Below are 27,947 nucleotides of genomic sequence, written 5' to 3'. Positions count from 1 at the left end.
AGTAGAACGAAGAAAAAATACATGCATTGCAAGTTCAATGAAGGCCAAACTGGTGATAGGGAAGGAGTTAGTTTGAATGGAGTGATACTGCCCCAAAGTAATCACTTTAAATATCTAGGCTCAGTCCTTCAAGTAGATGGGGGATGTGAGGAGGATGTTAGTCATAGGATTAAAGCCAGATGGTTGAAGTGGAGACGAGTCACGGGAGTTTTATGTGATCGTAAGATTCCCAATAAATTGAAAGGAAAATTTTACCATACAGCCATACGATCCGCTATGTTATATGGTAGTGAGTGTTGGGCACTGAAAGATTCGTATGCATCTAAGATAAGAGTTGCAGAGATGAGAATGTTAAGGTGGATGAGTGGCCATATTAGACTAGATAAAGTCCGTAATGAGAGTATTAGAGAAAATGTAGGAATGGTGCCAATTGAAGATAAGTTGAGAGAAGGGAGATTAAGGTGGTTTGGTCATGTGAAGCGTAGACATACGGAGGCCCCAGTTAGACAAGTAGAGCACATTAGGTTAAATGATAAAAAGAAAAAAAGGGATAGACCTAAATTGACTTGGAGGAGAGTAGTACAACATGACTTAGAAGTATTACACATTTCTGAAGATTTAACCCAAAATCGTTCAGAGTGGAGAAAGCGAATCCATATAACCGACCTTAAATTTTTGGGGTAAAGGTTTAGTTGAGTTAAGTATATATTTTTCATGTGAATTAAACCCATGACATTATTCTTTTCGTTTTTTTTTATTAAGAATGAACAATAAACCCACATATTGTCAAATATTTGTAAAAATTAATATTATTGATTATGGAACTTTTTACCTTCATATATTAAGTAGTATTTTCTATTAATCCTTTTTAACATATTAAATGTCTTTAAAACTGTGAAGTTTGAAATTCAAGTTTCATTTAGAATTAATTATATTAAAAATAATAATTAAAATCTTAATTTTAAAAATAAAATTAATATAAAAATTATATTTACCAATCACATATAATCAATTATTAAAAACTTAAAAGTTAGCTTATCAATGCTAATTAAGTGTTGAATGAATCAAATATTTTTATTAAATTATTAATTTGACTCTAACGTACGTAGACTTAAAATTTCACAATTTTAATGACGATCCTAATAATACTATTGAGTTAAAATTGATTGCCAAATCAATTCAACACTTTGGCAATTTATTCTTTTTATAAAAGAAAATAGCTTTCATTAAATGGATACATAAGATAAATTTAGTATGAAACTTCATATTGCTAAATTTTACATAAATAAATTTAAAATAAATTTCTTATGCAAATGATGATAATAATAATGGTCATGTTAATAGGGTATATTTAAATTGATCGCATAAATTTTTACAAGCAAATATAATTATTATTATATTTTAATCTCTTAATAAAGAAAATTTTATATTTTATATAAAAAATTAGTTAAAAAATAAAATAAAATGTTAATAAATAAATGAAAATAAAATAAATCATGTCTAATAATTAAAAACATATGAGTCACTTGGGATAATCAGAATCAAGTTTAGCTTTTTTAATTTCAATTAAAAAAAAAATCTTATTTTAAGTGCCAGTGGTCCTCATTGACAAGTGTTGATGTTGCAGTTGGAAAGACAAGATGCGTTAGTGGTTTGTGACCTATCCCGACACTCCATGTCAGCTGGAACGTTTGACTACGAATCACCACAATTAGGGGATCGCAGCCCCCATGTGCCAAGTGTCACTTAGTCCTTTTTGCTTCTAATCTTTAACAATAGTAACAATAGATTCTTTAAATAAATAATTATAACAATCACAATTAAAAAATTAAATTATTTCGATTTACCATTTAAATAATCTAATTTAATTAATAAATTATTAATTAATTTTAATCTCGAATTTAATAAATCAATTTTAAGATAAATTTAAATTCAATTCAAACCATAGCCGAGGTAGGTATGTGGTCCTTGTCATGTAAACTCTACATGTTGGCTGCTTTCCTTACATAATGTTTAAACGTTACACTTCTTCCATTATATGATAAAGCTCTTGTAGCCCAGTGAATATTTGAAGTTGCCTGTTCTATGAAACTGAATCAAATGCCGAGGGATGAGTGCATGTGTTTATGGCACCCATATGTTAGTGAGCTGATCCATCAAAATTTTATATCAATTATAGATGAGTGTTTGAAGAGCGTGTTCATTCTCATAGATAAAAATATCCTATTGAAGAAGTTCATCAATACCTCATAATCTCTAAAAGTTTCATTATGTTGCAAAATTTTTTTAAGGTAATTAATAAAGTAAAACTTGCTTGTATACATAATAAATTTCCCTCTTAATTATCATTAATTCTCTTAATTAAATCACTCTTAGAGGGGGTTTGATAGTTCTAAAAGTTACACTTTTTCTTCCCCGATTTGTTGAAAAAAAATTAAATTTTATAGTCTATAGGAAAATTTGTAAAAATGGTTTTACACTTTGAGCTATTGATCTTATTATATACTAAAATGGTGTCACATTTTGGTTCCAAAACCATATCTTCCAAGGTATCCTCAGCCACCTCTTTGCAGATAGATAGAATTTTACTCTGCAATAACCTTTGAGCAATAAAGTATTTATGAATCCACAATCCGACAACTCCCTTTACTAAAATTCTTTATCAACATTAATGTTGCCCCACCTTATTTGAAATAAGATGTTTATATCATATATAAGATTTGAATAAATTTACTTTTTTAAATTAACTTTTGAGATGAAGTTTACATAGTATTAGATCCTACCTGCTTCAATGCTAAGTTACCCATAAATATATATGCTTGCAAATTTCACGCTTCAAATATTCATACCTAAGTGTAATGTCTTATATTGATTTAAGATAAGATATTTGTGGTACATATAAAATTTAAATAAATCTCTTTTTCTTAAGTTAACTTTTGGGTGAAATTAAATCTAATTTATCTTCTCTATAATTAATTCATTAATAATGTAAATTTTTATGAGAATATATATATATATAGAGAGAGAGAGAGAGAGAGAGAGAGGCAACATGGCCACTAATGGGCAACCAAAGTGGGAGGCAAGCGCAATAGTTGCATGTGGGATTGGGGCCAACCACATTCACAAAAGTTAAAGCTCCATATGAGTGTGACTACTAAAATATGAAAATGTATGATGTTGGGGAGAGAGAGAGAGCAGAACAATTATTATATGAAAAATTAAAAAAAAAATCTAAAGAAAATTAAACTAGTGGACAACAAAACAACATGATGCAGTTTCAAAATGAAAGTGGCTGCAAAAGAATAATTAAAGAAAGTTCCTAACTACAAGTATGTTAAAAATTAAATATAATGCTTTAATAATTTAAAAATAATTAAATATTTTTAAACTATTGTTTTTTATTTTTCAACCATAATTGTAAATGAAAGCTTATATATAAAAAAAAAAAAAAATTGAGAAATGCAGCACTAGATGTAAATCATTTGCAGAAGAAGGTGATGGATATGATCATCTCTATCTTTCTGCAGACACAAATCTGTGGTTTTTGGGTCCAATTGCATTAATAATTGTAGGAAAGGAATTCATTATTTAGCGGTTTGTTTTTTAGAAATGTGTGGAAAGTTTAATGCGAACCCAACAAAACAAGACAACTTATTAATTTGTCAGATTTTGCTTTGTTGGATTCTTTAAGACATTTTTCTCTTGTTTAATATCAATCTACAGCCGTTATACTTTAGTTAATTTTATATTTTATTTAATATCTTTAAATATATATATAAAAAAATTGATTTAAATTAATGGTAAAAACACCAATTCTTATTATTCTCTTCATAAATATCTAATGTTTCAAGCTTTAATTCAAAAGCTTTTTTTTTTTTTTTTTCAATTTACACTTTTTGGAAAGCAGGTACAATAAATTAGGGTGAGATTTTGAAGATAAAATTTTCTCAATCTACTAATTTGATAAATTAAAAATAGAAATTATCAAAGATCTTTCAAAACCATTTCTTATAATTTTTGGATTCTTTTAAACATAAATTTATAATTTTAAAAATCTTAAAATTCTCTTATTACTTCATATATTATATATATATATATATATATATCCTGACTATCTTCTCTTGCACTTTTCCTAAGCACGTTTCTGATCAGTGAATAACGTAGTTAATCTTCATTCATCTTTAAAACGTAGGCAAAAAGAGTCTAAAGTTTCACATTTGAATCTCGTCAATTTAACCCTACATTTCGAATCCATAACAGCACCATTTCAATTTTCAGGCTACTTGTATCAGTGATGCCAATCAATCTAAACCTGCAACGCCTGTGGCATTCTCCAAGGGAAACACAACTTCTAAAGGAAAAATCAGAACCGTCTACGCTTCGATTTCAGTACGCGTTTATCTGAATTTTGTTCGAATTTTGATTTCTAGAATAATTTTATGTAACTATTATCATGTAGAATTGAATTAAGATTGTTGTTTGGACTTCATCTCTTTTATTTATTTCATCATCGCGTTTCATTGTGCACAATGTGGAAAATCCATGACTTAACTCGACAGTTCTACACCGGTAAATCTTGACGTTGGATCAATAATGCAACCTACAAACTTAGAATGCATAAACAGAAATGATACTGTAATTCCCAAGGCCAGAACAGGGAATTCAAGTAGACGACATTGCTCACAGCATGATTGTGAATCTGTGACATTATCTATAAACGCACCTATTTAACAAAAAGCTAACCCAATGTATTCTACTGTCACTCCCAAACAACATTAAATTCCATCTAGAAACAATAGTAGAAGGAAAACTAACCCTACAACCACTATAAATTAGACTAAAACTTTTTGACATAGCCCATGCCACAACCTAGGAATTATGTCAAAGATGACACCAAATACACAAACAATGCCTTACTGTGTGAATGTGGCGCTCAGACATCAAAGCTGCAACTAAAGGCACTAGGGTTCATAATGATATGCCCAGACATGGCACAGCTTTGCTGCAATAAGTAGCAGTTATGATAGACTGGTAAATTTAAACTCTCCGCCGCTTTTTTCCACTCTTCACCTCACTTCCTTGTCCTTTGGATGAGCTTAGAGATTTCCCCTTCGCGCTTTCTTGTGCTTTTCCTGAATCTGAGTTCTCCTTTTCCTCGATTTCTTTCACCTTTGATGAACCAGATTTCAACTTTCCAGTACCATTAACACTAGATTTGCCACCACTCTTTGGGGATTTACCCTTGGCATTAGAGCTAATTTTTGGAGTATCTTGCTTGGACTTGCTGGACTTCATGGTTTCTTGCTTGGACTTGGAAGTGTTGGGTGTCCTCATCCCATCCTCTTTGGACTTGCCAGTCTTGCTTGTCGTGATGTCATCATTTTTTGATTCGCTGGCTGATTTTGAAGTAACATCAGCAGATTTACTTCCACTTTTATTGGTAATATCCTTAGTTTTGCCAACCTTATCATCCTCTGCTTTTTTAGCAGTTTTTGAATCATCTGTTGATTTGCCATCTGTTTTACCTACTTCCTTTGATTTTCGTCCAGATTTTGTTGCTGCGCTCTTGGATTTGCTGGAGGAACCTCCCGCACCCCTACCAATACACAGCTATCAGAAATCCAAGTTCAAAGACAACAACACAAGTTCAGAACCGAAAAAAATACTGACCTCAATGGAGAAGCATCATCCACCTTTCCTTGCTTAGAAGACTGATCAGTATTTGTTTTCACCTTCTTCTTCGGTGGCCTGGTTAGAATCATCAGTCAAGTAAATGACAACTGTACTCCAAGATCAAACCAAAGCAACAAGTGCATGACTTGGCCTTGCAGATATTGATTAATATATATATATATATATATATATATATATATATATATATATATATATATATATATATAACACTAAAAGAAGGGCCAACTAGAATTTGGTATTTCCTCCAAGTCATGACATGGTTGGGCAAAACAAAATCCCAACAAAATCCCAAATTCAAAAGACAATGTGTTATCAACTGAAAAGCTAATACAAACAATAAGCACATACACTTCAGATGGAACATCTGGACTTTGGCGATCAGTTGATTCTCCCTGTCAAAAAAAATCTGTCAGCCAAAATCTCAAAAATTCAGTAGTGTGTGTGCTAGTCAGGTAGGTAAACAGTTCACCTCATCTGGTGCAGACTCATCTTCAATAATTTCCCACTTTTCCCTCTTAAGATTTAATATTTCTGTATCCCCATCATCATAGGCAACCTACACAAATGAATATAGTCAGTTGTGCATATATGTGTGTGTGTGTATATGATTGACTCCATTATGGGGGTGTGTATCATGCATGCATATACAAATGAAAATGGTGTTTTTCATATATACATAAACAAGTACACATGAAACAGAAATAATCCTTTCAGAAAGAATATAAAACCCCAAATAAAGCAGGAACAAAATAAAATCCCTTTAAGAACAAAAAGGAGATCAGGCATCTGATATTGATGTCTTCACCTCATGCTTCTTTTTAACAGGATCATAAGATCGTATCACCCCCTCATAAAATCTGCAAAAACATAAAATAAGCATAAGGAATACTGCACCTGGTTTCATGAGGATGGAAATAATAGTTAGAAAGGACCATGACCAAACAATACAAAAACAACAATCAGATGGTGCAGAGCGACCATTGAGCTTTGCTCAATCCTGTAAAGGATGAGGCACACTCATGATAAGTCTTTGCTGCATAATTTACTAACCTCTTTTTTTTTTGTTTTCTTTTGTGTGTGTGTGTGCGCGCACGCGTGTTGGTGTAACATGATAACCTAACCATATTGAAAAACTTAAGGGCATGCTCCCTTGAGAGACAGCCCTGACTGGAAAATTCATTTGGCACAAGAAACAAACCTTATTTGCAATGACTTCAGCTGCATTATGTCAATGGTATACTACATAAGAAAAACTTTGTTTAAAAATTTTGTTAAGGACATACAGTAAGAAATCATTATTCACCACTAAAACCTCATGTCTTAAGATGAAACATCAAAGAAACCATGCCAGGACAAGGAAAACAATGATTCAGATAGAGTTAATATGGACATAAAACCAACACATTGGCTGCTCCAGGACAAATTGAAAACAAAATAAAGTTGGAAGAGATTAAATTTGACCAAACTCAAACAAAAATGTCATACTTGCACACTCATTTCATGTGAACACGCGTTCACAAACAAGGCTCAACATTAATATCAATATCAGCTCTAACGACTAATGGAACCAAATTGCTAAACAAAAAAAAAAAGTCAGAACTTACGTGCGATCTTTTGGCCACCAAACTTTAACCCTCAAATCAACCAGACTAGCATCATATTCTCTAGTGCCAGAAGCCTGACACAGCAATTGCTTAAATGAGAAATTTACTTGGAAAATCCAAGAGCCTTTAGGCCAAGCCAATGAAGTATCATTTTAAACATTAATTAAGAATATCTTATAAACAGAAAGTAGAAAGAAACTAAACAAAATAAAACGTTTGCCAACATCAAAACCTGTGTCCAGTGTCTACGAGTACCAGAGGAAACAGAATTAAACAATTTTCTTAGACAATGTCTTGCATCAGATTAAACAGTAATGACAGGTTGTTAAATATTCTCTTTTCTTTATCCGCCGGAGGGGTTACGAGGATCACCAAGAAGTGCGGAAATTTAACCAGTACTAATGTTTTTCATTGAAGACTACCAAGCCATGGCATCAGCACTGCCGCCTCTCCAATGGTACAATATATACACTCCTCACTAACAAGTGATCAACAGAAATCTAACAAACCAAAAAATTCACAGGATATGCATGACTTTAGGTTTTATAAATGCATACCTTTTCATTGCCTGAGGAACGCTTCCTCTTGCTGTCAACCTTGGGAGTCTCCTCCAATTTATGCTCATCTTTTGCTAATTTTGCAGCTGACTTTGGTGAAGAGACCTTTTCCTACATAACATCAGAATAGCAACAATAACTACAATTGACTTCTTAATTGATGGATTCAGAAACAAAATTTAGATGCAACTGCATTTAACAAGCAAGTCATAATTGAAGGCCAACAAAAGAAAAGGAGGAAGAGGAGAGAGATAAAGGGGGGATGGGGGACCTTGTCATCATCTTTAGCTGAACTTTTGGTCACATTTTTTTCTGAAATAGATTTTCCACGGCTGCGATGTTTCTTATCCCCAGTTTGATTTAAAGAGGATTCATCATCATTGTTACTGCTTGCATCCACCTTCTTTAATGACAGCTTCAGTGGTTTTGCTTCTGATTCACTTGTAGTGCTGCTTTCCTTCTTGGAAGCATCTGTCACCATTGGTGCCTTTTCCTCATTGGAAACCCTAGCAGGTGCCTTTCTTGCAGATCGCTTATTTGGTTTTGCTTCCGAGTCACTGGTTCCTTCAGTTGCCTTTCTGGAAACATCATCAGCGGATAGTTCAGAATCTTTGGTCAAACTCTCTTTCTTCTTTGATCGCCCAGCCTTCTTGGAAAGACTTTCATCAAGAAGGTTTTCACTTCCAGATGGAGAAGCAACAGTCATAGACTCACCCTCTAGTGCCTTAGGAGAGGAAGGCTGACTACTTCCAGCCTCTTTTTTATTTTCAGAAGACACAGCTGCCTCAACAGACGCTTGCTCACGAGGAGAACCAGGAACATCCTTGCTGTGAGTTCTACCATCCAGTAGTTTTTCAGCATCCTTTTCAGCACCAATATGAGAACTCTCAGATGGTTCTGCCAACTTTACTGATGAATTAGGTTTCCCACCTTTGTTTTTGGTTTCCTGTTCGGGCTTGCTTTCCTCATTAACTGCCTTCTCAGTATCCAAAATATCAATTCCAACATTTCTCGACATGTCAATGCTTTTCAACTGATCAGCATCTTTATCATCATCCTGCTTCTTTAAGGAACCTGAATCTGCCAAGGAGTCATCTTCACCCGTCTGTGCAACACCATTGCTCACAACTGATTTAGGAGATTGGTCATTTATAGGATCAGCTTGTTTAGGAGAACAAGCTTCAGCTGTTATCTCTTTATCAGCCTGGATGTATATATAAATTAGAAAATAAATATAAAATAAATAACAACTGATATTTAAAATAATAAATGCAAAATAAAAATGATAATTAAAACAGCGTCATGCCTGCGCAGCCTCATCCAATGATTCTCCAGCCGGTTTGCTTTCTTCAACCTGCAGAAAGTTAACAAAGCTGAGTTGCCAGAACAACAATTGGATTTGAACCACATGATTCACAGTTATACCAGTAAATAAAAGCCTACATAAATCATGTATACTCCAGCCAACAGTTTCAGTAACATGCAATGCATAATAAACTGTATTAGATAGCTTGCACAAACTGCTAAAAAAACCAAATACAATGATACTTAAGAAAAATTCATCATCTAATTCTCACAAAAGTAGTGTGACCAAACCTTTGCTAATAGTTACATGCTTGAGAAACTGGATACCATGCCACCAGACTACAAGCTAGGAATATAAAGCAATGCATAAGACACAAACAGATTGGACGTCTCTTCAAATGTATATATCCCTATAGAAAGTTATTTTAAAATAGCAAACTTTATTATCCACTAAGAGTTCTTGGCCCAATAATCAGTTTTGTCAAGTAAAAAACTACCATCACTAAATTGATAAAAGAACAAATCAGAAAGAATGTAGCGAGGAAAAAATGTTCAAGAGCCTTCATCAATCAACTCTTCTAAAGAAAACGAATTACACAGCTTGACATTCAAGTAATCTATAATTTATTTTCCATTAACTAAAACCATCACAAGTTCACAACCCAGTACAATAAAATGTTATATTCAGAAGGATGCTTACTTTATTTTCATCAGCAGTATGGGCATCATTTTGCTCAACAGTACCAGATGTCTCTTGGCATATAGAGGCAACTATTTCACTGTAATCATCTAAAGAAATACCCAAAGATTTCACAGCATGTTGCAAGTAGGGCTTAACCTTGACAGCACAATTTTCAAGTACTTTCTCTCCCAACTTACGTGCAACAGGTAGAACTTCCTGAAAAACAGTGAAAGCAATTAGCAAATTCATTAAAACTAAAAAGGAATTTTAAGAAAATAATAAAAAAGGGTAAATAATCATAGAAATAATATTGACCTCGTTGCCCCTTTTCACACTAGCTAAAAGAGGAGAAAGTAGATCCAGAGAGATATCTTCACTTTCTTCTAAGACAAGAGTCATTATGGTCTCCATGGATGAAAAAATATTCTCTGGGTGATAATCCCTGGGGGGGAAAAAATTAGTGCTTAGGGGATATCTTTATATTACACAAAATGTAATGAACTGTCATTCAGACCTAGTAACGAACATCAACATAGCAGAAATGTGCTTATGAAACTATGCCGTAAAGAAGGGAATCAACTTTATTATACACAATGCAATGAACTGTCATTCAAAACTAGTACTGAAGGACAAGATAGCAGAAATGTGCTTATGAAACTATGCTGTATGAGAAGAAGGGAATCAACTTTAATTAAGTAGATTCTTTTTTCCTTCAAAAAGGTAATATTATCGTTGTCCCAAGTGAGTCCAGCATACCTCCAGGACGTCTACTTCCCTGATACTATAGTCATGGCACCGTGTTGAGCCAAAACTTTTCCCACAAGTAATATAGCATGACACAATAACTAATATGCATTTAGCAATTTGAGTCATACTTCATAGAATGAACTCCAGAGTCCAGACCCTCCACCTCACTAATATTCATTATAGATAATGGAAAATAAACATTTCAATGTACATCCAAAAACATGAAGAATTCTCACCAAACATTAAGAATCAGCCTACGTTGACAAGAAGAAAAGGAAAGAAGAAATTGATGAAAAACCCTAATGAAAATCATAGTCCTCTTGAGGATAAAATTCATAGTCCACAAAGATAAAAACCACCGTGACAGCAAAAGTAAATGACTTTATATCACCAAGGGAAGTGATTATTTCAATAAAGATATTTAGCTCATACCGTATAGCACTAAGGAAATGCTGGAACATCTCAATTATCAGAGCATCACATTCAAGATCCAACATCACCACACATGACCTAATTTTTGCAACAGTTTCGAGAATTGAAGTCGTTTTATCATATGACCGACTAGACTTGTCAGCTAGATTTTCAAATGATGACACGATCAGCTGAAAAACATCCTGCATACCCATGAAATGAACGATTGAAAAACAGAATCAGATGGTTAAAAACAACTACGAGAGCATATAGACCTTAAATCCATAAAAGTTCAAAGATGTCAAAACCACAAACTCCTAGATACCTTCATCTGATCATCATCATAAGGAGCATCTGGGGCTGTTATTCTGGTTATTTCACTAATGCAAGATGCAACTGCTACTTTCACATCAACATCTGGATGCCTAAAGAGTTGCTCTGCAACCAGTGCTTTCAAAGATGGGGCAAGTGCACCTTGCATTGATTTTGTAGGGGACTGCTCCACTTTTGATAAACAATTCTCGACTTGCTACAATTACCCAGCAGGAAAGAAAGCAGAGGATTAAGCAAATGCAGCCACCACTTGAAACAAATACATTACACATTATTATCATGCACAATAAATTCTAACAAACATAGAAACTAGCTTTAACCATAAGGCCATAATGAATGGGAAACTTATCAAACCAAAATCTCAACTGAAAGACTCAGAAAGCCCATACACATAAGTTCATTATCCCATCTTTACAACTCTAGTGTTGGTGCGGCACCAAGTACTGAGATTAATTTGGCAATATTAACCAAATCCAAGAAAAAAGTAAGAAGACGCAAAAGAAATTAATTACACATAACAGCCAACGCTGCATAACCAACTTTAGCAAAACAAAAATGCATTGCATGACCAACTTTAAAAAAAAAAAAAAAAAAAAAAAAAACTAAAAGAGTTATTTGCAGTGGACAAAAACAGTGGTTTTGATGCAATTAAGAACAACTACATGACAGCATTTCACCATAAAAAGTAAAAGATCAACATCAGCAAATCACTTGGCCTTTTTTTTTATGATTGAGTCTTTTCCTCTGGTGTCTGTTCACAATGATTTTTCAAGCCTTCAGGTGCATGCAAATGAAGCAGCATTATTTTCTAAATAATACCAAATTCTGCAATAAAATAAAGTTTTTACTTTCTGTTATCTAGAAAATCATCAAAATATCCATTCGCATGTCCATAACAAATGAATGTTCTCTATTTTCCATCATCTTCATAACAGATAAGGTAAGGGAAAGAGAGAATATGTTCTTGCAGAACAAAATCAAAAGGGCATCTACCATATCTTGCGCATAAAGCTTCTGCGAAAAATAATGGCATGAAAAGCAACTGATAAAAAAAGAAATAAATCCAAGGATTAGTTTTTTAACTTCATTAAACTCACACAGATGCAGGTAGTAATGTTCATTGCATATATAGAAAATACACTCACGTAAACAACTAATAGATAGGCAAAGCAAATTTTGCCACAGAGGATACAAAATTGAAGTTATGACGTCATACGAGGACCTTGTCCATATTAACAAATAGAACAGATAAAGGAGGAAAAACAAAAAGGCTAATCCAATTCTATATGGAAGGGAAAAAAGGCACAGGCTTATCGAATGATAAATAAATGACTGAAATTAATTTTAAGATTAAAAGGGCTAGAAATGGAGACAATTGATATAATCTCCCTTTTTGGAAAGGGACAAATTAATAGAAAACCGGCTTAATACGCCAACGATTCTCTCTCCAAAATATCCACCTGGAACAATATAAAGGTACGAACAATCTTAAAAGGTTTTCTTCTCTTTCTCCATTTGCAGTTTCAACTACCGTACATAATATTAAATTAAGTTCTAGAGATTAACCAACACTCAGGTTTTGAACGATCCCATGTTTCCCATTAAGGAACTATACCATTAATACCGAATCCGATTTATGTTCCTTTGAGTATGGAAAAAAAAAAAAAAAAAACTGCGCACTCTAAAATGCACAAAAACATGCAGATATGCATGCTATATACAAGAGATTATTATGCACACGAACATGTAGATATGCATGCTATATACAAGAGATTATTAGACGCCCCTGATGCACATGCTTCATCTCTGACATAATTGTGGGACCCACTCATATTAAGAGGAGTATCCACTTTTCGAGGAGTACCCACTTTTCTATGAGCGAGGAGCATATTACTTTTATTCTATAATCTTCAGCTATATAATACATTTGCTAGCTATATTATATGTGAAAAATATAAGACGAACTGGCTTTTACTTTCAATCATTTCCCATTAAAAACACAATAAACAAATAAATAGTTTCATAAGTTTTCTATTTTTCATTTCTAAGTTCCCATCAAAAAGTTAAAAACGTTAATCTGTGAGCAGTAAACTACGAGTGAATTATTCAGCTCCATACCCCATAACTCCCAACAATTCACAATACATTTGTAACAGCACTTTTTATACGACACTTGTAGTAGATTCTATACGTGTAATATAGCATCGTTAAACCCGATAGTACAAATACACGAATATCAACGAAAAATAGGGGAAAAAACGAAAAAAAAAAAACAAAGAACAAAATAAAACTCAAATCACAAAACCCATTTAAGAAAGAAATCTTCAAGCATCCAGACGCAAAAGCAGTAAATAACAATAAATAATAACCCAGTATCTAAGTCCAACAAGCAAAATAAATGTACAGACTAACCCGGTTAATCACAAAAACAAGGGGAAAAATTAGGGCTTACGTCGAGAAGAGGAAGAAGTTCATCAACCGAAGAAGGAGGGTTAACAAGCTTAGTTCCAGCTTCCATAAGCTGTTGCTCGAGCTCTTTATCCAACGATGTCATTGTTGATGTGTTTTGTGTGTAAATATAAAAAGATAAGAACTTATATATACAGATCCTCGGAAATCTGAGACTCTGGCTTGAATCTTACACCATTGAAACCCTAGAAACCCATCTGAAAGGGACGAATCAAGAGAGGTAAGAACAAGAGATTTGGATAGCGAGATTTGGGGATTTAAGAGGGAGATATGGAGTGTCTAGGGTTTTTTTTTTTTTTTCCTTTAATTTGAGAGGGAGCGAGAGAGAGAGAGAGAGAGAAGAAGTGTGGAGAATGGTACGAAGTGAGTTCGTAAAATTTTGAAGGGAAACAAAAAGCGCAAGCAATTATATAATTTTATTTTATTTTATGTACGGAAATTGATTGATTGATTTTCTATTCCGGTAATTTTATTTTTCAAGCTTTTTATTGGAGTGGGTGAAGTAAATGGGTACAGTTAATATAACACCTTGTTTGGTTAAATTCATAGGAAGTGTCCTTTTCAAGAAATAACTTATCTTTGTTTACTTTTTCAGAAAATTTAAATAAAAATATAAATAAGATAAATTTTTATTTAAATAAATATATACACGTGTGTGTGTTCAGACTCTAAGATTGGCTTACAATAGCTTACCATGTGATTTAAAATACCATTCTAAAATTACCACTTAGTTGATGTGTCATTATATTCAGCTAGCAATAAGTTTGTTTCATAATAATAAAGTTAAAATCATCTCGCTTAGGTTGATTTAGTGATTAAAAACATACTAAAACTCTTGTCACATGTTATTTTTTTATTGTATCTTAATTTTAATTGACCTAATCATATTAAGCTAAATATCAAAATTATATTTAATATTGACTTTGGTCATCTCACATGATTGGAAGATAAATAACAAGTTTATATGGTGCCATGTATCATCATTTTATGATATCACATGTCACCATGTGAAATAACTAAATTACCTTTGTGTTATAATTTTTAATTCTCAACCCAAAAGAACTATTTCTCCTCTTATAATCAATTTATATCAAATATAAATTAATTACTTAATCTCTATTAATTAATTTCTCATAATTAAATTCATATTTAAATATTTTAAATATAAATTTAACTTACACTATACATCCAATAACCTATATTTGGTTTCAAGTCATGCTAGGGAATTTGCAATCTAATTACAAACCAAATATATTTAATTAATCAATTAAACTCTTTAATTAATTAATTAAATCACATTTAATGTGATGATTACTTATGTATGTGTGTGACTCACTAGACTCACCACTAATTGGTAATAAGATATGATATCAACTCTTAATATCATCAGAACTTTTCTTACCATATATAATTTATCTAAATTATTTTAGACACCTCATAGACCATGGTTAATACCCAGCATAGCATGCCATGGCCATCCAATCAGTAATGAGGAATACCTTAAATGAACCTTTAATCATATGTTACCATGTACTAGAATCTCTTTATTACAAAATCCCAATTCGAGCTGGAGTCATGGTTTATATCAAACTTCATTTGTTATGAATATTATGTTCTCTTTTAATTCCAATTCTTGATTAAAAAATTTTCTTATCATAAACTATTTTCTGATTAAATCTGTCTGTCCTGAACATGAACTTGAAACATCAAGAACAATTAAATGAATATAGGATTTTATCCCTATTTACTTAGGGTAACAAATTCATTTTGATCAACACTTACCTCCATATATAACTAGTAGGAGCCAACATATGTCCATATACCCATACACAGTACAAGTATGAAAGCAGTATCAAACTCGAATCACCTATATACAAGATAACTGTGCTATCTCAGGTCTAAAAATTATATGCACTGATATGATTTATGATAATGCATTGACAATAGTAAACTCTATGTGCTTGTCATAAAATGTCACTGGTTCGGTCTACTTATTATGCATAAGTGCTTATCATGTTTGTTATATGGCATGAGACTCACCATTATATCTTATTTACATCTCATATAAATAACTTGGGAACAAATATGATTACAATCTTTCTAGATAAGTCATGTCCTTATTGTGAAGTATCATCGATTGTGAACTAATTTATGATACTTTGTGTTATAAATACTGTCACTCATATTTTTAACAACTTAATAATAGAATTTATAACAAAATATCAATGAACATTTTCTATTACACATAAATATATTATGTAAACGGAAAAGTAAAAATAAATTTTATTAATAAAATATGTACAAGATACATACTAAATGATATGTTCTAGGGTATACTACTAATAGTGTCTATTTATAAAAGTGTCACGACTTTTTATTGTCTATAAATATGAATGAGTTGTTTAATTAATCCACACTTCTTTTATTCCTTATTCTTCTCTTATTTTCTCTCTAAATATAATTTATAAAAGTTTTTAAGGGTAATTTTTCATAAATTGTTATCCGTAGATTTTTGACTTTGTTATATATTGGAGGTATATTGTCATTATATTCACTAGCAATAAATTTGTTTCGTAATAATAAAGTTAAAATCTAATTAAATGAGTAGGTAATTTTTGTGAAAGTTATATACTTTAAATACAAAGCCATGACTGACTAATTTATTTATCTTTAGCATATGCATCCAACAAGAAAAATGTCTCATTTGATAGATATTATTGTTATAAATAACTAATATGTTAGACAAAAAAAAATTATCACATTGTAAAATATAAAAAAGGAAATAAGTTAAAAAAGTAAAATATATGGAATTTTACATATTTAAATAAATATATATTATTTTTTTATGACACTTGGTACATATACGTGTAAAATAAAATAATTATTTTATTTTAATTTTATAATTAAATTATTAATATATGTGTTTGTTAACAAGTAGATACGTCTGTTAATAAACAAACATGTCTATTATACACAAACTACTATAACTGTTAAGAGAGATGTCATAACAGATGTGTCTAATATAAATAGACATATCTATTATATACAACAATCACAACTTCATCAAATAACACTTTTATCAAATAATAATAAATATTTTATTATTTTACTAATAAATTACATATTTTAAATAATTTTAAATAAATAGGAAAATTTAAACATAAAATATTCATATTACACCTATTTCAACAAATTCAATTCATATACTCATCTTAGGATCTAAAATGTAATGTGAAAAAAAAAATTGATATAATGACATCAAATAAAACATCAAAAGTTCAAAAGACTTCTCTTAAAACAAATCAAAGAGAGAGATACCAAAGAGCTTGTGCCTTTAATTTCAGTAAGTAATTTAATTTTTTAGCAATGTCAAAATTAAGGGTGCAAATAAAGAAGTACAAAGATGAATACATATTTTAAAGCATGTACATGTTAGTTTTAATTTTTTTTCCTTGTCATTTCCAATCATTCTTTTTTTTTTTTCTCTTTTTATATCTTTATTTTACTTTTTTTATTTGTAAAATTTTTTAAATAAATGTTAAAAATTATAATATTTTACATTGATTGTGCCACTATATTTATAATGAAACCAATAGCATTTCATTAAAAATTAAAAAAAAAATGAGACATATAACTATTATAAATTTTTAGATAAATTTAAATTATATTTAGTGTGTATAATTAAAAATTCTATCACTAAAAAAATTTATAGTATAATTTTGAAAATGTGAAAAAAATTATAAATATTAAATTATACTTTAAAAATAAAATGAAAAAAATAAATGTGCAAAGCGTGGGTAAAATACCTAATTAATTTATTTAATGTCAAATATTTTATTATAGTAATTATGTAAATATTTTTCTTCTTTAACAATGTTTTGAAATTTCAATATAATAATAAATATTACTGTTAATATTTTGAAGTAATTAGTTTAACATTTTTCTTTCACATCAACTGATATGTTAACCTTGAAAAATTAAAAGAGATAAAAAAAAAATAGAAATTTGAGAAAAAAAAACATGTACCAAAATTTTTAAATTGTATTATAATATTTATTTTTTTATATTATTATTGATATGACTGGTATAAGATTTTATGCAATTTTTAAAAAATACCATAATTTTAATTTCTTTTTTTATCTACTTAAAATAAATATATTGAATTAATTAATTCGATATTTTCCTTTCAATTTAGTTGACACATTGACCTAAAAAAAATTTAAAAATGACAAATAAAAATATAAAAAATTAAAAAAGCTGCATCAATATTGTTGGCTAAGTTTTTTAAATATTAGCTTAATTGCAATTTTTTTTAAATTAAGAAAATATCATAAATAATATATGAAGAATTAAAATTATATATTTTAAAATTATAAGTTTATAATTACTTGTGCAATTGAAATAAGAAATTTTAATATTTAATTAGAATTATAGTAGAAAAAAAATTTTCTATTATTAAAATTTTGGTGACATTAAAATTTTTAATTATATTGTAAATATTATGAAAAAATTAAGATTATTTTAGTTGGTTTATAAATTTATGTGTATTTGTAGATATTATAAATAAAGATTTTTATATTTTTTTATTATTAAAAAAAGAAAAATTTTAAAGCCTTTTAGAGTTGTAAAGAGAAATCTGCTCAATCTATTCAATTAGTAAATTGATAAAAAGGAAGTCAATTAAATTAAATTATTATAAAATTTTAATTTCTAAATATAAAAATTATGTTTACAAATATGAAAATTAATAAAAAAAATTAATTGAAATGAATTTTTATAAAATTTGAGTTTTTAAATATGGGGATTATATTTTTAAAACATGAGAACTAATAAAAAAAATTAATTGAATTGAATTCTTATAAAATTTAGATTTTTAAATAGAGGGATTGAGTTTCCGGATGAGAATTAAAAAGAAAATTTCTTATTAAATTTTAATTTATAAATAGGGAGTTAAGTTTTGATAAATATAATTTTTAAGTAAATTTATCAAAAGTTAGTGATTAATGATTTAAATTATAATTCATAGTTTTTTTAAACAACTATTTTATTGTTAAAAGTTGGAATTTTCAATTATTAAATTTTAACATTTCATCCTCAATATTGATTTGGATTAACTAATGAAATTATTGAACCAATGTTAAATTTTAATTAAAACACTCTTTAAATTCAATTAAATTAAACTTTATTAATGCTTAATATATATATATTTTTTAATTGAATGCATCATATATTTAGATAGTGTTTGTTTTAACTTATAAATTAATTAAATCAGTTTATAAACTCTGAATATAAGTTGATTTATTCGTTTATAATAATTTTTGGACTTATAAATTAAGTTTATAAGTTAAAAAAAAATAAGCTGGTATATCAAACTTTTCATAAATTATATACTTATAATTTAATTTGATTAAATATTTTACTATATTATCCTTATCTATTTTTTAAAATTTCATCATAAATCTCATTTAGTATTCTTTTTAACTATTTTAATAATAAATATACTTATAAATTTTTTTTTATCAAACATATTATCTCACTATATCTATATCATCACTTTAATTGTTTAGTATGATGTAGCATAATTTCTTTTATTATATTTTAAAATCATAAAATATATTAATATATCTTAATTATAAAAAGAAAATTTAATTCCCACTCACTATTTACAATTTCAAACAAATTATGAGATGCTAAAATTCAAGAGAAATTTAATTTTTATTTTTATGTAAAATATTTTTTTAATACTTTCAATATATTTTAATATTTTGTTAGAAATACAATGAAAAAATAGGGTTTATGTCTATTCCTCCAAATTGAATACATTTTTGTTAATGGGAGATTAGTTTCTAATTTAAATTAAATAATTATTTTATTGATTAAATAAAATTTGTTAGACATAATAAAATAATTTACAATTTTTAATGAATTTAAAACTTATCTTACATTTTTATTATTTTCTCACTTTAAATTAATAGAAAATTCATTAACTTTTTAATGGAAGGAGTAGATGATTATTATAATTAAAATTGAGGGAGATATTTAGTTTTTTTAACTAAATTTTAGAAATTAAATTATAATTTATTAAAATAAATTAAGTGAATATTTTATTAGGGTAAAACTTTATTCATCGAGTTCAATAACAATAAGCCTGAATTTCAAATTAATTAAAATCGATTATATTTATAATTTTTTTGTCATTTAATTCTGTTTAATTTTAATTTTGCATTAATATAAAAAATTATAAATTTTTACTTGTACAATTAAACAATAATAAAATTAACTTTTAACAATCACATAGAAAAATAAATATTTATGAGGATTATCAGCTTAAAGATATATTAAAAAAAAGATAATAGGCCTAAATTTTTCCACTAAGGTCTATTCTAGAGGTCTAGACATTACAGAAATGGCAGATCTAATTTCTCTGATAATTAGGAAATAAAATGTTAAAAATAAATGATAATTACTTAATAATAATAATAATAATAATAATAATAATTTCCTTGATCCAAACGCAGCCTATAATAGTAATAATAATAATAATAATAATTTCCTTGATCCAAACGCAGCCTTTTGGAGTCAAGAGAGTCTTCTCAAATAGAAAATCGCCACGTCACCAAAAGCCCAGCTGTAAACCTGCTATTGGCCAGAACCGCGTCAACGAACGCGTACACCTCCATTCTCATAAACATTCTCATAAACTCAGTTCCTCTCCTTCTTTAGTCTCCGAACCAAACTGGACGACGCAGAGAGTTCACAGATCCATAGAAACAAACAACACTTATTCTTATAAATCCTCTCACCGTGGCTCCCTCAGCTCCACAAGCCCCTTCTCGAAGGAAACCCTCTTCTTCTTCTCCTTCTTCTTCTTCTTCTTCTTCATCGCAATCCTCTTCGTTTACTCCTAAGAGAATCGTGTATAGAGAGCCGATACCTTTCTGGCAGCAGAACTGGTTCATTGGATTGCTTTTCGCCATGGCTCTCGCCTTTTTTGCTATCTCAATCTTCCTCTTCCTCAACCTGGATCTCGAACAGGGCTCCTTTTCTTCTGCCTCCGCCGCTTCCTCCTCCTCTGAAGGCCTCGAGGTTCATTTCTTATTTCCCTAATTTCTTTTAATAATTTGAACGGTCTCTTATTTTAGTTCGTTTAGTTTTTAACTGATACTTGTGAACTGAAATTCCCATGGAGGAGAGAAATTTGATAGGAATACCAAAGGCATTGCTGCATTTTTCCTTTTATACCATGTTTAGATAGGCGGAAAATGAACAGCAAGGGAAATAAGTAGGGGAAAATAATTTTGAAAAGGCATTTTCTTTATTTAAATAAGAGAAAGAAAATAAAGCAGAGAAGAAAAATAAGTCTTATTTTTTTTAGTCATTTTCTCTTTAATGCTGTGTTTGGATACGTAACAGGGAAGAAGGAAGGAAAATAATAGTAGGAAAATATTATTTTATTTTTTATTTTTTATTTTTTGTTTGGAATCGGAGAAAAATAGTAAGGAGAAGGATAATAAAATTTATTATTATTTTTTTTATGTTTGTAAAGAGATAGGAGGAAAATACAATAACATTTTTTTTAATTGTTATTTTGCTTTTAATTTTATAAATTATTTAAAAGGTTAAAATAAAAAAAATAAGGGTGTATACTTAATTTTGTTAAATAAGTATAAATATTTCCTTTAATTATTTTATTTTTACTTTAGATTAGAGAGAAAATAAGAAATCAAAACACAAGGATAGAAAATAAAGAATGAAAAATGAAAAATAAAAAAAAAAATATTTTCTTCTTTTATTTTTCTTTCTCTCCGAAAATTTATCCAAACATAGTGTTAACGTTAGACCTCCATTTTTTGTGGGATAGCGTAAAATGATCATGAAATTGGATATGGAGATTGATATGGGCTGAATGGCAACTTTCATATCTATTTACGTTAAAATAAACGAAAAAAATGTGACCTGTAGATCTCAAGTTCTGTGCTTTTTTTTTTTTTGGTTCAGATTACATATGGAACCGTTCTCAAGCTGATGCATGAGAGGACAAAATTTCGGCTTCATTCCCATGATGTGCCATATGGCTCTGGCAGTGGGCAGCAATCTGTTACGGGATTTCCTATTGTTGATGATTCCAATAGTTACTGGGTAACTCTCTTCTCTTTTAATTTTCATTTTGGTATGCATGTATTTTGTCAACATTTTAGCTGGAAATAGCTTGAATTCAATTTATGTGATTTATTAGCAAGTTAATAGCAGTTCAAATCGAGTAGTTTGTCATCTGTACTGCTTTTAAAGCGTTCTGAACCATGATTTTTGGTTTTTTTTAGTCTGCCAATGTTCACATTATGGTTGGTTGGTACACAAATCTTTTCTTTGTAAAATTTGTTTGCATGCTATTGAAATGTGTAGTTTACTGAATTTCATTGAATTGTTTTTGTTTTATTATTTCTTACAAAAAAGATTGGTTATCATTTGAAATTTGCTATAGATTTGAAATGGCATTTCCTTTTGTAGGTTGTTAGGCCTCAACCAGGTACAGATGCGAAACAAGGTGAGACCATCAAAACTGGGACAATCATCCGCCTGCAACACATGAGGACTAGAAAATGGCTGCACAGCCATTTGCATTTATCACCAATATCCGGCAACCTGGAGGTTAGTATGAGTTCTACTTTTCTGCTCCTATTTCATCCACACTTCATAATGTGTTCTGTATAAAATATATCTTTTATGGGATGAAGTTTTTGAAGGTAAGTATGAGTTTTAAAGTATTGTGTGTGTTTGGGAGGAAGATTTTTTGAAGGTTGCTAAGGCTTTTGAAGGTTTCAAAACCTTCAATAACCTCACTTTTCAATCCACCAAATTACTGGGTTTGATACTTTACCTTCCATTATCTTGAGTTATTTTTAAAACCTCTCTTCACTCCTTCCAAACACACTGTAATTGACTTGGTGTTTGTATAGAATGTTGTTGAAAGCTTCCCTAAGATATAATATATGCTCAATGAGCTAGAAGAAACAATGACACGATTATTCACCACAAAAACTATCATACAAATAAATGGAATGAATGTCATAATTCATTTTTAGCAATCATATCAAGAAAGCATTTCTATGATCTCTAGGTGTCAGTTAGAGATTTGTTGAGTTTCCTGGCATTCTCCTTTTGGGAATCTGCATTTAATGTGCTGAAACTATATTTTCAGACCAATCATTGCCTTAACTTGAAACCCTACTATTTTGTATTGAGAAGTCTGTGGTGAAAATGTGAAATGGCTTTGTAAACAAGGGAGCTAGTTTGTTGATGTAGCCGCTAATCAGTATTGTGCAATAAAAATCTTACTTCAGTGACCAAAAAGATATCTTTCATGGGCTCTGGAAGCTGTTGATTGTCTAATGACACAAGCCAAACACTTTTCTGGGTGTAGGTTAGCTGCTTTGGAGGAGAGACTGAATCTGACACTGGGGATTACTGGAGGTCAGACTTTAGCATTCCTTCGTCTCTCTCTCTCTCTGTGTGATAAGCACCTTCAGTTTTCTCTTTAGCTATATGTCTTCCATCTTCTTCTTGTTTGGAAATTCATTTTGGATTCTTTTTTCAGGCTTCTGATTGAAGGGAGTGGGAAGACTTGGAAGCAAGATCAAAGGATTCGGCTGCAACATGTTGACACTGGTGGCTACCTTCACAGTCATGACAAGAAATACCAACGGATAGCTGGGGGGCAGCAAGAGGTGAGGAAGCACACTGCTTTACTATTAGTAATGTTGAGGGATTCTGAAGTTTGAAAAAGGGGTTAGAGCCAATTTATTTGGCTCCTTTTTTTTTTTTTTGGCATGACTTTTTTTCTTATTATTATTATTACCAGAGAGAGGAGTAAAAACATATTATAATCATGTTAGTTACTACTGAAACTGGTTAAAGCCAAAGTACATTCGAAAATGCAGAGTAAATAATGAAATATAACAACCTAAACTAACAATGGTGTTACACCTTGGGACCAAGGCCTCAACGTTGTGTATCTTGGCATAAGTCACTGGCATTATGTGTAGACAGTATACTTTGCTTACTTAAAATCCTCTGCTCTAGCTAACCTGCGGTGCGTAGGTTTCCTAATAAGCTAAAACTGAATTGACAACTCATTATAAGACCCAGTGTTCTTTCACAGCAGTGAATGTTTTTCATGAAAACTGTTGCAGTATAAACATTATGATGCTGCTTAATTTTTAGTCTCATTGCTTGTTTATACTTTACTGATATTCTTGTTTATACTTTACTGATGTGTGTGCTTATACAGGTTTGTGGTGTCCGTGAAAAGCGAGCTGATAATGTTTGGCTGGCAGCAGAAGGTGTGTACCTCCCCATTACCCAGAGCAAGTAGAAGTAGAACACGGTTATACCAAAGGGATTTACATTGTAAAAACAGGTACCTGTTATTACTTGTTATAATAGCTGTAGATGCTCTATGAAATGAAGAAATATTTCTCAGAGACTAGAATGTAACACCTTGAATTATTGTTTCTTTCTCATGCACCACATGCAAATCTCATTTAACTTAAGAAAATACCACTTTGGATTAACAGTGAGCAACTTCATATTCATTCTGAGGCTTTTCCATAATAGAGTAAAATCTTGGTCATCATTTTAGAAATATAATGTATCACTTTCATATACAACATGAAGATTCAACAAAGTGTGTGATCCTCGTTAGGGAAGGCATTGGATGATTTATCTAGCACGCTCACATGGATTGGATGTCAAATCCAATTTTTATTTCTGTTTTGACATTACTGTAAAAATTATTATAAAAAATATTTAAAATTTATTAAAAAATTATCTAAAATTAAATTTGTGCAGCCCTAGACTTCCCTCCGGTATTTTGGGCTGGCAGAAATATTGTCCTCTTTAATGTTGATTTGCCTGCATTTATATCTGAGGATAGGGTCTGGGGCAGGGCAGCAGACGGACAACCACTAACTATAGCAATTCAGTCCATTGTGAATTTTTATTACTAAACACAAGACTTTACCACCTCTCAAATATTCTAATTTAATTTTCATGGCCCAACAAATCTTCAAAAGAGGAACAATTTTAAATCTCTCTCTTTCTCTAAATCTAAATGTAGAAAAGAAATGAATCACATTTTATATGTTAATTGGAGGGGAAAAAATATGTGTGGATATTGCTATGACGGCTAATGGAGTTAGACTCTACGTTTGGAGTTGAATTGATATAAAATACATTAAATTGTAGAAAATATTTTTTAAAAATACTTTTTATATTTTCTAATATTTAGTATACTCAGTAAAATGAATTAAATATTTTTTTTTAAAAATAACTTTTTTCTTAAAAAAATTTATTTTATAAACTTTGATAATCCTATTAAAATGTAAAAACATCTATATATACACACACGTGAAATAAATATATATAATTAATTTAACTTAATATTATAATTAAATAATAGAAAAAATTTTATTAAAAAATATTTTTTATATACAAATTGTTTTCTTAAATATGAAATTATTTATTTATTCATAATTTTGAATATATTATTATTTTTATTAAAAAGTAATTATTTTTATATATTTAAATATTATAATTTTTATAATATATATTAAGAAAATCATGTTTAAAATTTATATTTTTAACTTATAAATTATTTAAAAAAATAATAATAATAATAATAATAATTGAAATAAAAAAATTTCCGCTTTATAGAGACGAGAAGCTATCATTGCCTCTAACTCACAACGTTGCATATGTGTACGCGACGATGAGGTCATTGGTTGTTGGTGGCGGACACGGGGTGTCGCCGATGGCACGATGATGCTATGGTCGCCTATTTAAGAGCAACCACGAGAACAAATATGATTATAAGGGTGTTTGAGGTACTCGTTGAGTATAGTATTGACATTCAAATATATAAATTAAAATATTTGATAAATTTTAAAAAATAAAATTAATAATTGATAGGTAATTTATATAAATTATCATTGACTATAATTTATATTAATTTTATTTTTAAAGTAGTTTCTTATTGATTGATAGTTAATTTGATTTTATTTTTTATTTTGATTATATTTTTTTTTATTTAATTAAAAAATTAATATTATTATTACTTTTATAATTTTTATTTATAATTTTAACATTTTAATTAATATATTTCAATTTTATTAAAATATTTTTTATTAATAATATAAAATATAAAATATTTATTTATAGCTAAAAATTTAAAATTAATTTCAAATTTTTTTTATCAATAATAATAATTCATTTATTATTTTATTTATATTTTTAAATTTATTTAATTATTTTTTAAAAAAAATTAATTATTTTCTTATTTTAATAATAAAATAAATGATTTAATATAATAAATTAATAATTATATATTTAATTTAATAATAAAATAAATTATATAATATATATCATTATTAATTATTTTACATGTTAATAATAATAAATAATTTTATCAAATATTTAATATAAATAAATTATTATTAATTATTAATTAATAATTAGCGATTATATTTAACAACCAAATCAAGTAAACCTAGGGAAAAAAAAAAAAATCGCAAGCTTCTCAATTGTCAATTCACAGAAAAAAGGATGGGCCCGTTAACTTGGACAGTTAGATCAGAAACTTGACATAACACGAGGAGTAGGGCCCGTTAACCTGGACGGTAAGATCAGAAACTTGACATAACACGAGAGTAGGGCCCGTTTATGAATGATTTAAGTCGGGACAAGTGCATTGAATAAAATTATTCCCCGGCCTCGAGGATCTATCTTCCTTTTCTTTTATTCTAATTTTTCCAATTTGCATAGTTGAGATAAGTTCCTTGAGATGCATTGAAATAGTGATCTGACCTCCAAATAGTCTTCACATGTCCAGTAAAAATAAAAACTAAATAATGCTTGCTTCGCTGAAAATAACATAACTTTTTATAAATTTTTTTTTAAAAAAAAATATTTTTCATAAAAATATTTTTTTATTATTTAATTATAATATTAAATTAATAATACATATTTATATGAGTATTAATATTATATATATATATAAATAATATTTTTATATTTTAATAAAATTATCAAAATGAAAAATATTTTCTTTAAAAATGACTTTACTTTTCTTTTATCAAGAAAATATTTTTTATTTACTCATTTTTTAAATACTCCAAATATTAAAAAATAAAAAAATAATTTTTAATAAAATATTTTCCTCCAAAATAAACGGAGTATTGGAAACTATTATTGCTTGGAGTAGATGGTTGATAAAAAAACTTTATACTGCAAGTAGCAATACTTGTACACTGAAAGCAATCTGTAAAATTCTCAAAAGGAGAAAAAGGAAGTCATCTTTTTTCATCACTTTTTTTCATGAGGGCAATGTGATCTTTACACAATATGAAAGCGAAGACAGCAACCAGACCCACTTCTATTTACTCTCAACTAGAGTACAGAATCAAAGCTATGATACTGAGAACTAAGCAGTGAGGTGCCTTGTAGGTTATAACTTACTGATAATTCTTACCTACTCTGAGTAAATACTTTAATTTGATTTATACATCTAACTAATATGAAACCATCATACTTACAAATGGATGTATATGTGTGGGTGGAGGCAAGGAAAATTAAGTAACTTAAATGAGCAAGCACAAACCGTTGATCAAATCTCCCTTTAGTAATGAATAATCATTTATTGTTAACTTCTATTAACTTTTATTGTTTATTTATTACCTTGTCAATAGTGTGGCTCAACTAATCCTGTCTCATAAAGTATCCTACAAAATGGCAGTTCCTGCAAAGTTCCAATAGTTCCGCCAGGGTGTTAAGATAAGCATCAAATTCTATTTTCATCTGGCAGTTGTTAATTTGGGGCCCTGTTGTTCTGTGTCATGAGGGGCAACAGAGCTACTGCCTATAGATAGATTAAGGTAATAAATACGAGACTGGAACGGGAATTAAGAACTTACCTGCACACCTGCCCCCATAATCATCGCTTTCTTCACATGCTTCAGCAGCGGTAAATGATCTTTATAGCTTGCCTCAGTATTAGGTGGAAGCACCAATTCCTATTAATCCTGTAAGATGAAGAACTAGAATAACAGTATCAGTCATTTTATAATAAATAAACCAATTGGCTGCAGTACC

The 27,947-nt window shown here is 29.5% G+C and overlaps 2 protein-coding genes across 2 annotated transcripts; one reads left to right on the top strand and one right to left on the bottom strand.

The window, feature by feature from the left end:
* Positions 1-4,688: 4,688 nt before the first annotated feature.
* Positions 4,689-14,177, bottom strand: LOC110638647 (sister chromatid cohesion protein PDS5 homolog C-like). The gene is made up of 14 exons (XM_021789257.2): positions 13,786-14,177; positions 11,326-11,529; positions 11,022-11,203; positions 10,158-10,284; positions 9,861-10,058; positions 9,162-9,209; positions 8,127-9,059; positions 7,856-7,966; positions 7,299-7,372; positions 6,500-6,551; positions 6,164-6,250; positions 6,043-6,086; positions 5,671-5,748; positions 4,689-5,596 (listed from the first exon to the last, which is right to left on the bottom strand). The coding sequence occupies exons 1-14, from the start codon at positions 13,885-13,887 to the stop codon at positions 5,038-5,040; spliced, it is 2,799 nt and encodes a 932-aa protein (XP_021644949.2). The 5' UTR covers positions 13,888-14,177; the 3' UTR covers positions 4,689-5,037.
* A 6,333-nt stretch (positions 14,178-20,510) lies between these two features.
* Positions 20,511-24,373, top strand: LOC110635727 (stromal cell-derived factor 2-like protein). Its single transcript, XM_058146115.1, has 6 exons — positions 20,511-20,888; positions 21,801-21,941; positions 22,311-22,451; positions 23,224-23,273; positions 23,398-23,527; positions 24,091-24,373. Exons 1-6 carry the CDS (start codon positions 20,778-20,780, stop codon positions 24,172-24,174), a joined length of 657 nt encoding a protein of 218 aa, XP_058002098.1. The 5' UTR covers positions 20,511-20,777; the 3' UTR covers positions 24,175-24,373.
* Positions 24,374-27,947: the final 3,574 nt, after the last annotated feature.

This window comes from Hevea brasiliensis, chromosome 4 (genome assembly GCF_030052815.1).
Source record: "Hevea brasiliensis isolate MT/VB/25A 57/8 chromosome 4, ASM3005281v1, whole genome shotgun sequence".
Taxonomy (NCBI): Eukaryota; Viridiplantae; Streptophyta; class Magnoliopsida; order Malpighiales; family Euphorbiaceae; genus Hevea; species Hevea brasiliensis.
The sequence above is the reverse complement of the archived record's forward strand: the minus strand, read 5'-3'. Positions and strand labels throughout refer to the sequence as shown.

Coding starts and splice junctions, on each gene's coding strand:
- LOC110638647 (XM_021789257.2), bottom strand. CDS start 13,887: ATGACATCGTTGGATAAAGAGCTCGAGCAACAGCTTATGGAAGCTGGA. Junction 7,373..7,855: donor GTTCCTCAGGCAATGAAAAG/GTATGCATTTAT, acceptor TTGCTGTGTCAG/GCTTCTGGCACTAGAGAATA. Junction 6,251..6,499: donor CTGTTAAAAAGAAGCATGAG/GTGAAGACATCA, acceptor TCATTTGTGTAG/GTTGCCTATGATGATGGGGA.
- LOC110635727 (XM_058146115.1), top strand. CDS start 20,778: ATGGCTCTCGCCTTTTTTGCTATCTCAATCTTCCTCTTCCTCAACCTG. Junction 21,942..22,310: donor ATGATTCCAATAGTTACTGG/GTAACTCTCTTC, acceptor TTCCTTTTGTAG/GTTGTTAGGCCTCAACCAGG. Junction 23,274..23,397: donor GACACTGGGGATTACTGGAG/GTCAGACTTTAG, acceptor TTCTTTTTTCAG/GCTTCTGATTGAAGGGAGTG.